The 13435-nt window shown below is 39.8% G+C and overlaps 1 protein-coding gene across 1 annotated transcript in view; it reads right to left on the reverse strand.

Moving 5' to 3' along the window:
• Positions 1-13435, reverse strand: part of KIF6 (kinesin family member 6) — a 148041-nt gene that overhangs the window by 44066 nt on the left and 90540 nt on the right. The window contains exon 15 of the mRNA XM_033144588.1: positions 7096-7151. Within this exon, the coding sequence (XP_033000479.1) occupies positions 7096-7151 (56 nt within the window). The remainder of the gene's footprint in view (positions 1-7095; positions 7152-13435) is intronic.

Consider the following 13435-nt stretch of genomic DNA (forward strand, 5'->3'; position numbering starts at 1 on the left):
CTATTTTGATTCTCCATTATTCCCCCCACCCGACAAACAGAATAGATTTTCTCAGTAGGTACCCATATAAATAAAGGTGGTATGATGATGATAATTATGATGATGATGATGATGAGCAGCATTATGTGCCCCCTGTGCAGGAGAACTGCCCGCATAACCCTAAAACTGGTGCTGGTTGAAGTCACTCACTACTACCAAGTCTCTTCTTTTGCATTCCTCCTTGGTTTTTATTCATTTCAAGATCTCCCCGAGCCTTTTAACCAGAGGAACAATAGCATTTTCCCAGTATTAAATTACTCTTGCAGCCTAGCATCACCATCTACAGTAATTCTGTGGAGGAGTCCATGCCTTTCAGGATTTCTAGCTTGCTGGACTTGATGCCTTTTTGATGTACAGAATAATGCTACCTCCATTGAATCCTTCCCTGTCCTTTCTATAGAGTTTATATGTAGAGATATAGCCCTGTCCCACTGGTTCTCTCATTCTACCAGGTCACATCTGCTGCCCTTTTTAAAAATTCCAAATGTGCCCACAGGTCCATAGAACCCCATGTTAACAGATAGCCAAGGAGAACCACTTGGGGACTGACAAGCTACAAAATCAATATTAAAGTCATGGTAACTCAAAGTGAGGGAGAACCTATTTTACTCATCCTGCCCAAATCATTAAGGCTAGCTCTATTGCACATGCCACTTCAGATAAAATATTTACAGGAATGTGAACCTGTCCTATGGGAGGGCACATGCCTGCTTTAAGCTCATACACGAATAATCTAAACTATATAATCCTTCTGACATATCAATTCATGCAATACTGCTATCACCTTTCTTGGGGTTCTCAGTTCTGAATAATGAGCTCTTGCTTGAAAAGGTGTGTCATTCATATTGGCAAAATATGAGACAGATAGTACAAGATACTTTTTCCAACTTGTCAACAAGTTGCTTTAAAACTTCGCTGGGTTCAGCCAGATAAAGTCAAACAGTCTTCATATGCTTTTAACAATATAACTGCATACATAATAGGCATAGTATAGCTGACCTAGTAGCGCGAAGTGTAACCCTCCAATTGCCTTTGAGGTTCCATGGCTGCATCCAGCAGAGATAATACTAGCCATGTTTCATTATGCTGGACAAGGCTCCTGTTTTTTTCTATATGATCAGAATTTGAGATGGATTAACAATCGGGACGTGGGTGGCACTGCGGGTTAAACCACAGAGCCTAGGGCTTGCTGATCAGAAGGTCGGCGGTTCAAATCCCCGTGACGGGGTGAGCTCCGGTTGCTCGGTCCCATGCCCTGCCCACCTAGCAGTTCGAAAGCACGTCAAAGTGCAAGTAGATAAATAGGTACCGCTCCGGCGGGAAGGTAAACGGCGTTTCTGTGTGCTGCTCTGGTTTGCCAGAAGCGGCCTTATCATGCTGGCCACATGACTCAGAAACTGTACACCAGCTCCTTCAGCCATTAATGCGAGATGAGCGCCGCAAACCCAGAGTCAGACATGACTGGACCTAATGGTCAGGGGTCCCTTTACTTAACAATTTGGGAATGTTCATTTCCATAAATATTCGCTTCCCCCAATGCCCCTGTACAATTTCCCAACATTTACACCCATACTTCTGTGCTCCCTAATCCATTCCATCTTTCCATCCATCCTCTTATTTACCAGGACAGCTGCGTTTTATTTTCATGATCCTGACTTTCTTATTTTCCTTCATTTCAAACAATGCTTTCACTTGTGTTCACTACAGTTATTCCATAGAGACAATATTACTAACCACAGATTTTAATAAAAATTACTTCTTCTGATGTCTCACATGCCAGATGGATAAAAAGGACTAGAGGCCTGCAAACCCAAACAGGATATTAAGAGCAGGTGAAGACACCTGTGATTAATACTTTGTGATTTCTTTCTTGTGACCCAAACACTCTTTCCCCAGTGCATATGTAGGAGAACAAAAACAAAGTTAGACTGAAGAAAATGGAGAATACAGGTGGTGAAGGAGGATACATAGTTGAGAGATCCTGAAATGTCATATGAACTGGCAAATGATGAGGAACCAGTGTTGAGACAAAGAAGAAGGGAAGAGCCAGGGAGGGCTGGGAGAAAACACACTCTGAAACTGCTAATGGTCAGTGCTAATGGTCAGTGTATATAATACTGAGCTAGATGCAACAATATTTTGACTCAATAGAATGCAGCTCCCTGAATTTCTAAGAAGAACTATCCTCCTCCTTTAATTCCTTTATTGGTTTCTTAATATTTATGGCAAGACAAGCAATCTGTTTACTGCAACATCTATATACAAAAGGCACTGAGCTTATCTTGACTAGGTTTAAAGTAACCCTGTTGAACATTTCTAGACAGTGAAGTGCCCACATTCTTTTTCTCGGCTGCTATTAATACAGTGCGACATGACAGTGGGGAATGATGTGTACAATTGTTTTACAATACCTCGTAGTAGTGGTAGATTTTGATCCTGCATGAATCACCACAGCAATGAAAGAATGTGTCATTCTCATTGACTAGCCAAGATGCATTATTTCTGGAAGGTCTATTTGAACTGAAAGGCTACTACTCCCACAAAAGTTTGCCTTTCCTCTCTCACTCAGCTTCAATTATAGCATTAAGTGATCTTTGAGCAGAATAAAAGAAACATCTGCTTTCCTTTGGGCTTTCAAATACCATTTGTGCTCATTTTTTCCTTTTGGAAAGGTTATACCAATTAGTGGAGTAAACATCACATTTAAAGCAATGTGCTGGAAATCTTTACTAAAATCTTACATGCATCAAGTGTGTCTGCCTACTGTTCTATGCTTTGTATGATCAGCTCATTTGATCACTAACTCAGCAATAACAGAAGAGCTTAGCTGACTTATTTTTAAAGCTCTTTTTGGAACTTTTGGCCAAGTTCTGTCCTTGTCTAGGCTCTTGATTTCATTGAGATTTCAACAACACTGGGCTCCGCTCTAAGTACTATGACATGCTTTTAAATTAATCAGTTATTTGCTAACTTCTGGTGGAGGATTCTGCTTCAGAAAAATCTTCAAGGGAAGGGAATGCACTATTGTGAGCCAACCACCTAGAAAGCCTTTTTAAGTCCTCATCCTTACTTTATGAAATATGGGTAGGATAATCAACTGTATGTTGTCAAAATATTTTAAAGAACGTCCATACAGGTGAGGGTAAAATTGCTTTGGTTATCCAAGCCTTCTAGGATTCTGAATTGTGTGGCTGGAAGAATACAGAAAACTCATGAAAAACTGGTACAATGTTCTCCTGCTTAGAGATGTGAAAGTGTATCTATGCACATATCAAGCCCCCCCCCCCCAATTCTGCTCCTTTTTAAGTCACAACATTCTACACCAGCAGGAGCCTCTGAACAATCTTTGGGGGAAGTCGTCCACACAGAATGTTTTAAGAAGTTGCTGTAGTAACACAAAGCCAAAGCCTTTGAAAACCTCCTCCTATTTCCCCCTTTTAAGTAGGCTACCTATTCTTGCTACAATCTTAAAGGGAATGGGAGACTCACAAAGGCTTTTGCAAGCCTCCTCCCTTACCTTTAAGACTGGAACTCACATGCTTTTCCTGTGAGCAGCAAGGGGGGGGTCTTCCCCACCCTCACCTCTGCTGCCACCTGCCTGCTCAAGTGTGCAAGCTGCTTGTGAGAAGTGCTTTCAGGCAGCTCCCAAGGTCCCATTTTAGATGAACAGGACGCCATGAGCACTTCTCAAAGCAGTTTTTGAAGCATCCTCTTTCATTTAAAGGAGACGGGCGCTTCTGAGAAATGCTTTAAAGCACACCCCACAGTCCCATTTTGACCAACACAGGATGGAGCACTGTCTTAAAATGTCTCTCAAAAGTGCTGCTTCTCGCCCACTCCTCTGCAATCCTTCACCTGCTTGCAGGAGAAGCACATGAGCTGTGCTTTTGAGAAGGCTTTAAACCCCACTCATGAGCTGATGAATGAAGATTAAATGCTGCTGACTTGGCTGCGAAATCCTGTTCCCTGCTGGCAACAGGGTACACAACCAATGCAGGATTAAACCCTGTCCCCCTGGACATCAGCAGTGACGCCTGTCACCAGTGACATCAACTGATGGCTGGGTGGGCATGGTTGGGGAGGAATGGCCTTGCGGGCCAAATTGGACCCCTTAGCATGCCAAGTCTGCAGGCCAGAGGTTTCCCAATCCTGCTGTAGTCTTTTCTTTTAGATTCAAAATAGGAGTATTGTTATTAGTACATTTACATGAGATTCTCCAATCTGAGAATAAATATTAAAGGAATCTTTTGAAGCAGTAATTAGTAACAGATCTTCACTTTTAGTGCCTGTGAATTTGTTTGTCAAGTTAGGTAAAACAATAATATATGACAACAGAGAACTCGTTTCTAATATCTTAGTTTCATTCCAAAGGCCACTATATCAGCTGGGACACTTATTAAGTAGCTGCAATATTTTGTATACCTCTATTGCAAAATAGTAGTATTTGTTTTCTTTAAAAGGGGGGAAATGATGAGGTATGCATGACAGAAGTCCAAGCTACAGCCAACTGCTGTCTGTCACTATCACAGCAAATCATCAAGACTGGTAAAATGGATTCTACATCGCATCAAGTGGCTTACCAAAAGGTCCTCCTATGACCTTTGTGGTAGAGAATTTTTTTATTATTAAGTGTTGGCTGGAAAAATAGAAACTGATACTTATGTGATCTGGCCTTAATTGTGCACACTGGGGCAGCCAGGAATGCTTTAAGGAAACCAAAACAACAATAAAAGTAAATTAAATATATAGCTGTAGGCCACAGATGGCTACAATTCCTGCAGTCTGGTTTTCCAGTATAATTCTGGCAGATTAGGAACCATGCATGGCGTAATGAATGATACTCTGCGTATACATTCTACATACAAGTCACATTTAGTTAAGTAATGGTCCTATTGTCCACACAAGTCTACCTGCAGCATGGGGGCGGGGACGGACTCTTTAGATACTGGAGATTTATACATTGGTTGTATAGTGCTAGCTTTAATAGAACAAACTTGAGACAACAAGTTAGTGAGGTGGCAGGAGGGGGGATGCAGACAACAATGGCTGCATTCCTGTGGCTATTTACAATTGCGTTTACTATGTACTAGCAGTATGATCCACCCAAAGATAAGCGTTTAAGTTCTGTTTACCTTAATGGAAAAATTGAGTATGTGCTTAACAATCTCCATTAAAACCAACAGGGATTTAAATGAGTTTATCGTTGAGTGAGTTGTACCAAGGGGGTTTTCTTGCCTCTGCAGCTGTTTGAGAATTGCTTTAGTACTGTGTAAGAGCTTTGCGATTCTAGCATGCATTTCACTTTCACTTTTCTTGCACTGGATTTTGGGAAGCTATTGAAGGTCCTCATCCTGCTCATCTACAAGCAAGCACAGGGGATTCTAGAGTGTGCTGCTGCAACCCACACAATGCAAAGTGTGAAGCTGGTGCAAGAAATCACATATCAAATTGTATCTCCATTGCCTGGGATTACTTATAGCCCTCTTGTGGCACATTAATTTTTTTAAAAATGAAGATGATATTATTATTTATTAAATTTATATACTGTCCTTCATCCATAGATCTCAGGGCGGATCACAATATGTTGTTACCCATGTAAATATACCCTATTGTGGGAGAAGCAAATCAGTTCCATTGCACAACATGAAAAATGCAACAAGGAAAGGGAACACAGGAAGTAGGAGACATAGAAAGAAATGCCAGCATAACAGATAAGCAGGAAGTCCCGTATCAAATCCCTGCAGTGTGTAGCATATACATTACTCAACGATTGGCACTGAGAAATTCCACTATATAAGCTGACCACTTTCTGAGAACACACACTGAGCAAAATTCTGATTGCTAGAGGAAATCAGTTTGTTATTAGAAATGCAGGTTGAAGACAGACATAACATCCTAAGTATGGCAGAAATGGTTTGTACACACATTTGCTACATTCTGAGGCATATCTCTTCAGGGCAGAGGATGTGTATTTAAACCACTTCCACCATACTTGTCTGTTTTTACCCCCAAGTTACATGAGTAATCATTATGCAAATGATACAATCTTTCATCCTCAAAGACCAAGAATTCTGCAAGTAGAACACACATTATGGTGTCTAGACCATTTCCGTGATTATTACTGAGATACTGAAAAATGACTGCATATTTTGGAAACCTAGGAGAATCCTAAGCAATTTCCTACCTTAATCATTCTGGACTAAGAATAATTTATTATTTCATTATTACTATTAAGGTTTGTATCTTGTCCTTCCACCAAGGAGTTAAGAACAGCATCTTATCTGCACAAAAATCAGATGAAGTAGATCAGGCTAAGCAAGCTGTGAGTCTCACAAGTAAGCACGGCACACAGCTGGATTATATGATCCTCAGGGTCCCTTCCAACTCTACAATTCTATGATTCCATAGATGAATCTGGAGTGCCAGCATTGCAACCCAGTATGCTAAGCACTGAACCGGACATGGTTCAGTGTTAAAGATGTGTCTCCCTTCTCCCCAATGTCCCCCCCCCCCGCCCGAAAAAACCCCTAGGGAGCCAACAAGATTTTTCAGAAGATAGGTAAGGAAAAGAACAAGATTTTGTGATGTCTGCCACAACATATTTATATGCTTGTCACCAGGCCCAATGTTTTAGACAGCAATGGCTATTGGGCATCTTGATTTTAGCATTCCTGGTTAAAGGTGAGCTTTGGCTGAAAATGTTTATACTTTGATGGGTCATAGTTATATAGGATCTATTTTGCAACTTGTACAGGTATTATTTTACCAGTACTCTTGTCACCTTACTCAGGACCTTACTGTATCTTCAATACACTGCTTCACAAAGCCCTTGCTGGCTTCCTTTGCAAAACAAAAACCCTTTGATAGTAGAGACTTAAGAGGTGAGTATACAGAAAGATCAGCAGAAGTCATAGCTGATGGTAACATCCAGCACAGGATAAGCAGCTGACTTTCTCTGATAACAGCTGATCTTAAAAAACATTTAAAATGGCTTATCTCATATAAGCTTGATATGCTGACATTGTAACAGAACATGGAAGATTCATGGATACTTACTGATTTTGTTTCTTATTTCATTTACTTTTTCTCCCATAGATTTTGCTTCAGCAAACCTAGTAAACAAAACAGTGTGGGTTAGTTAGATTACTGTAAAACAGAATTGGTGGCACATACTCTGGTGTCAACAGATCAACACTCTTTTCTACTTGTGGAATATGAGCTCTTTCCTTTTCCTTTTAATCTGAGTTCATTCTTGAACAACATTCCAACTGAGATAGTTTCAGGTTGCTTTTTATATTTGCAATTTGCATTTTGAAAAAAAAAATCCATGACCAAATAATGCAAAACAAAACGTCACCATAATCAACATGCATTGTTCATAGATAGTAATGATGAAAAGGTAAGACTTGTGAAATGTCCATCATTTACTTGTTCTATTATCTTTTTTTTTAAGCAGGAATCAATGTTCCTCTGTTTGTTTTCCCTCACTTTGCCCATCCAATTTCAGGATCATGGTAGTGAAACATACTTTTCACTTTTTATGTTTTGTATCCTTTTCACTGCACATTCTGAAATAACACTTTTTTGATACATGTTTCAGGATTCCCACCTCCCTTTACTGGTTTTTTCTTTAAAGCCCAAGTCTTTACAGTGGTACCTCAGGTTACAGATGCTTCAGATTACAGACGCTTCAGGTTACATACTCCGCTAATGCAGAAATAATGCTTCAGGTTAAGAACTTTGCTTCAGGATAAGAACAGAAATTGTGCTCTGGTGGCACAGTGGCAGTGGGAGGTCCCATTAGCTAAAGTGGTGCTTCAGGTTAAGAACAGTTTCAGGTTAAGAACGGACCTCCAGAACGAATTAAGTTCTTAACCCAAGGTACCACTGTATTTGTAACTGTGGCATTGCCCCGCTTTTAGAATTGTCCTAGCAAATTTCACAATACCTGTGCAATTATTTTAATGTAAAAAACAACACTTATAAAAAATTGGGGTGGGAAGTACAACAACAAACCAATATTAACAATCAACCAAGCTAGCTTGGGCAATTTTTGGATGTAGTAATTTTATTTAGAGACAAAGAACAAATAAACAAACATTTCTTTCATAGCATGTTTCTAACCTAAACACTGCTCTTTTCCAGAATCACTTTTAAAAAGCATCTAACGCACACCTCCTCATTAGGCTTCAACAAAAACAAAGTTTTGCATGCATACTATTTCGGCTTACTTCAACACATGACTGACTCAAGTGATGGAAAACTGAGGGGAAAACATGCAGGCTGCAGGAAATGGCACCAGTGACTTGGTAGGCTGCAATATTTTCCTCTATGCTTGTACTCACCTAATTAACCCTCATACTGGTCAGAAGTGCTGAAAAGGCAAAGCATGAAAAAAAGATCCAATGACGTGTTTTGCATGGTTATGAGTGTTAACCCCAGTGGTCTGGCAAAACGTGTGCTGGAATTGTGTTCTAACGGCAAAACTACTGTTCTTTATGTGCTAAACAAACAGGCACTAATACATCCATAGTTTATTAAATGTTCCTTCCTCCATTCTGGTAGATGACTATATTACAACTCTGCAGGCAGGAATTAAATTTGTGTGATGATTTTTATTAGCAAGACTTCATATCCTAGCTGCTTCCTGGACAACAAGGATCATGCTTTGATAACATCACAGATTTAATTACAGGTAGGTAACCGTGTTGGTCTGCCATAGTCAAAACAAAATAAAAAATAAAAAATTCCTTCCAGTAGCACCTTAGAGACCAACTAAGTTTGTTCTTGGTATGAGCTTTCGTGTGCATGCACACTTCTTCAGATACACTGAAACAAAAGTTAAATTCTGATTGGAGCATGTAGGGCCTAATTAGTTGCACTGTCTTAAGCTCCAGTGGAGTGGTGACTATGTTAGTTGCACCATAAGACTGAACTTAAGTGTTCAGGCTTGCAGTAAAGACAAGTTGCATGCCTCCCTGAAGTCTAAAATTTAACTTCTGGAGAAGTAGGCTAAAATTTGAAGGTTGGGAAACTAGTAACTTACACTAACATATTTTAAAGACATCCTGAAATCTCCTCAGAATGCAACAGATAACAAACTGCCAGTGACTTACCAAGGACTGGCAACAAAAACGTTGATCAATGGTCAGGGTTGATGCTGTGCAGTCTAAAAAAACATTTCCCAACCTGTGGGTTGTGATCTGCAAGTGGATTGTAAAGCGTGTCCAAGTGGGTTGTGGGCTTCGTAAGTTAACTCAAAATAATTATTGCAAATGTGGTGACAGTTTGCCAGGTACTCATACAAGGAGTTACAGCTTGCCTCTGATGTGGAAACACTGGAGGCAGCACCTGAATATTGGAGGAAAGCTGTGGAAGTCACTTAAAACAAATCCCGTACCTTGTTAGCAAAGTGCAAACTCCACCACCCAGTTGATTCTTGCCAAAACAATCTTTATCATGAATAAAACTATTAAAATATTCATGGCTTGTTTCATATTGCTTGTGTAACCATATGCTTTTAGAATAATTTTTTTATAGTTTATGAAGCAATATCCTGAAATCAGATGGCCCATAAACAAAACTTTGAATAACTTTGTATGTACTATAAAATATTTCAACAAATTCCACATTAATAGGACCATTAGGTAATTTTTAGCTTGGATGCCTCAAGTAATGGTTACAAAACAGGCAAATTTGGAGTTAAAATGCACAAAACTGATGGCTGCTGAAGACCAGAGGTCCTATATTCATGTGACAATAAAATGATGGGTCACCATACCAACTAAATTTGAACTTGTGGGTTGCATCCTCAAGAGGTGGGGAACTATTGATGTAAAACATATGGGAAGCATCAGGCTGCAGAAGGCTGCACTACTGGGTTGACAGATCTGATTCTCGCTGAGACCGCACAGGTAAGGAACCGACAATGTGAGCCTCCCAATTTCTTTTCTTTTCTTTTTTTGTGAGCCTCCCAATTTCTAATTCTTCAGTTTGCAGAGGTATTTGAGTCAAGTCTCTAACATTTAACTTACTTTAACTTTTATTTTAATGTTATCTAGACTTAGCTTATACAGATAGACAATAACATAAAATGGAGGGATTAAAATACGTATTTAAAGATAATTCCCTTGAAATAAATCAAAGATACCTGTGGGATGACTCATTCTGTTTGGGGTTTTGTGGCCAGGACAGTCATGAAATTTTGAATGGTTACTCAGATGTGTATAATCATCATTGTACAGATTGAAGACATAACTATAGCATTTAACTGTTAGCAGAGCCTTGGGTTTAAGTGATTATCTGGGCAAGAGTTGGTCTAGCAGAAGCTATTGGCAAAACCCGCAAGTTCCATTTTTGTCTAACAAAACGAGCAGTGGAACAAAGCTAAGAAATAGCACTTTTCCACATGAGAGGCACAGCTGGGCAACTGTCTCCTCTCAATTAGTCACTTTTTCTTTCAAATTGTAAGCAGCTAGTATCTTAGGTCTCCATGCCCTTATTTGAGGGATCATTTCTATAGTGAGTAACCAGAGAGGTGTACTCAAAAGTGATTGCTTTAAGAGCTGAACCCAACATGGATAATTGGGCCATACTGTGGTGGTTTCTCAACACATTGCTTCTGATGTAAACAGGGAAAAAGTTATGGAAATGGTTTATCCTGGGTTTTGTTTGTTTTTCTGTTTGTTTTAAGCACTTGCTGTAATATAAGGGCTAGCTTGCAAGCTGTGAAAAAGAGACATTTCCTCAACCTGGGTTTACAGAGGGGTTGGCTTGATGAGTTACATGACCTAATAAGTCATTTACCAGCCTGCTACAGCTTTCCTGTCTTTCTAGAGGAAAGGACCTAACCCTTTCCAGCAGTCTTCCTCATATTCTTGCCTCTGCAGTCTCCCATGCTCTTTTGAGCAGGCACTTACTGATGGACATCATCTGGCATCAGTGGAGACAGGGGCAGCAGGAGGTGCAGTCTGCAGGTGTGCTGCTGCTGAATGATAGTCCAGATGCTGTTGGACTATGACTGCCATCATCCCTGACCATTAGCTATGCTGGTTGGGGCTGATGGGAGTTGGAGTTTAACAACATCTGGAGGACCACAGGTTAGTCAGCCACGATCTACAGGCACATACACAGGTTAGATCTAGCTGGCCATTCAGCAACAGCATATTTGGACAACACAGCTCCAACCATCCCCAACTCTACTGCCACCATACATCAGATTGAAAAGGTTGTGGAGACCCTCTTCCTGGTCATCTAGCATTCAGCAGCCCCGACCCATTATTATTATTATTGATTACATTTGTTAGTCACTTTAAAAAGTCTCAAAGCAATTTAACATGATAAAATATGACAGTTAAAAACAATTGAAACCAGAAAATTAAACCAATGTACAATACAAAAGACACTGCATTCTGTATTACACAAAATACCCATCCAATAACATAATAACAAGGACAAGTCCTAATCATTACTATCCTCTGCAGCCACCACTGACCCAGATACTTTTCTATATATTTTTTTTTAAAAAAACCTGTGTATCTGTTGAAATGGGCTCTAGAGTACCAAATCTTAGGCCATAATAAATCTGTTATCCATGACACACTGGGTTGTGGCTAACATACCCACCTCTCTGGAGTTAGTTAAGCAGTTTGGAAATACAAAATATAACCAACAAAATTTCAAGCTGTGGATGTTGTTTTGGTATGCACTTTCCTACTTCATCAGATTCAAGAAGGAATGATGGGTTCCTTTAGCCACCTTCTGCAGAGAATATACATTCTACTTGTGGTGCACTGTGGTCTGGATCATGCACACTGATTGGCGGAGGTGTTGGTAGATAGACAAAATGTTAATGGCAGAGGGTTGGCTTGAATGACTTTCTGATCTTTTCCAATGCTGTGATTTTACGATCAAGGTTACTGACAAGTTGGAAGCAAACTAGAAGGAAGATAAGGTGCCTGAAGAGGTAATGCTAGTGTGGTCAGGAGTGGTGGTCAGTGCCACCCCACCACAGAGTAGCATAATGAAATCTATAAAAAGCAGCCATGCAGATATCTCCAAGTGCCACAAAACATAAATTGCTCCAGTGGTCTATGGAGGAATCCACCCAATTTTTTTAAAAGGAAATGGGGGAAGAAGCCAAAGAAAGAAAATACAGTGGAATAAAAATAATTGTGAACCCAAAGTCAAGCAGGGAATGAGAAAATTGACAATGCTACTGCATATAGTAATACTGGCATAGAAGAGGTTTACATTTAGAAGAAAGTTATGTTAGCTTTGAAATGTGTTGTATATATAATCCTTACTTAGAAATTTGAACAGTGGCTGGGTCAGTGAGTTTCTGTACAAGTGGCGGTTCGGCAGCTATGTTCCAAATTACAGAGTAGATCTGAGAGGAGTTTGTTTTGAACAAGTGTGATGTATTTGGAGTTCCAAACCTCTTTTACTAATGTGTTCTGCAAGCAGCAGCAAGACTTCCTTGCTCTGTTTGTATGGCATCTACAGCAATTTCAATGAGCATTGCAATGCACTATGCTGATATTAGAAGTGCAATGTAATTCTACGCTTGTTTCCTCAGAAAATATCCCACTCTGTTCAATAGGGTTTGCTTAAATGTTAGGATTACAGACTAAATATGATTTGATTCAAAGATTGGGTTTGAATTCTTGTACTTATTCTGACATGAGTTCATCTCAAATAGATATTCTGAAAACTACCATCTGTAATAAAGTGGTACCTTGGGTTAAGAACTTAATTTGTTCTGGAGGTATGTTCTTAACCTGAAACTGTTCTTAACCTGAAGCACCACTTTAGCTAATGGGGCCTCCCGCTGCCGCAACACCGCTGCCGCACAATTTCTGTTCTCAACCTGAAGCAAAGTTCTTAACCTGAGGTACTATTTCTAGGGTTAGCGGAGTCTGTAACCTAAAGCATCTGTAACCTGAGGTACCACTGTACCTTAAAAAAACCTCAGAAATAAGAGAAGATATGATAGTCTTTTAGAAAAACCATAGGAATTATATTTCATGCATGATTATTTACATGATTATTAACAGGGCCACACAATGCATTGTGATAGAAATACAAGGCTTGTCCACACCAGTTTTTAATGTGTGCAGGTGACATTTCTCCCCCTGTTCCATAAGTGCCATGATGAGGTATCTCGGATAGGTGTTGGTGAAGCTGTTCACAACACACACACACATTATTTCTCAAAAAGAAAAGCTCTGTAAAAGTTATGGAGAGTAAGGAAGCACTAATTGAGAGGAGAGGGAAACAACACATAGTCCCAATGCATTCCAGCAAACACTGCCCACTACTGTGAGTGGGGAAACATCTACACAGATTGGGAAGCATAGAAAACTGAACGCCCTCATGGACCAAAATATACACACAT

Source organism: Lacerta agilis, chromosome 3, assembly GCF_009819535.1.
Source record: "Lacerta agilis isolate rLacAgi1 chromosome 3, rLacAgi1.pri, whole genome shotgun sequence".
In the NCBI taxonomy this organism is placed as follows: Eukaryota; Metazoa; Chordata; class Lepidosauria; order Squamata; family Lacertidae; genus Lacerta; species Lacerta agilis.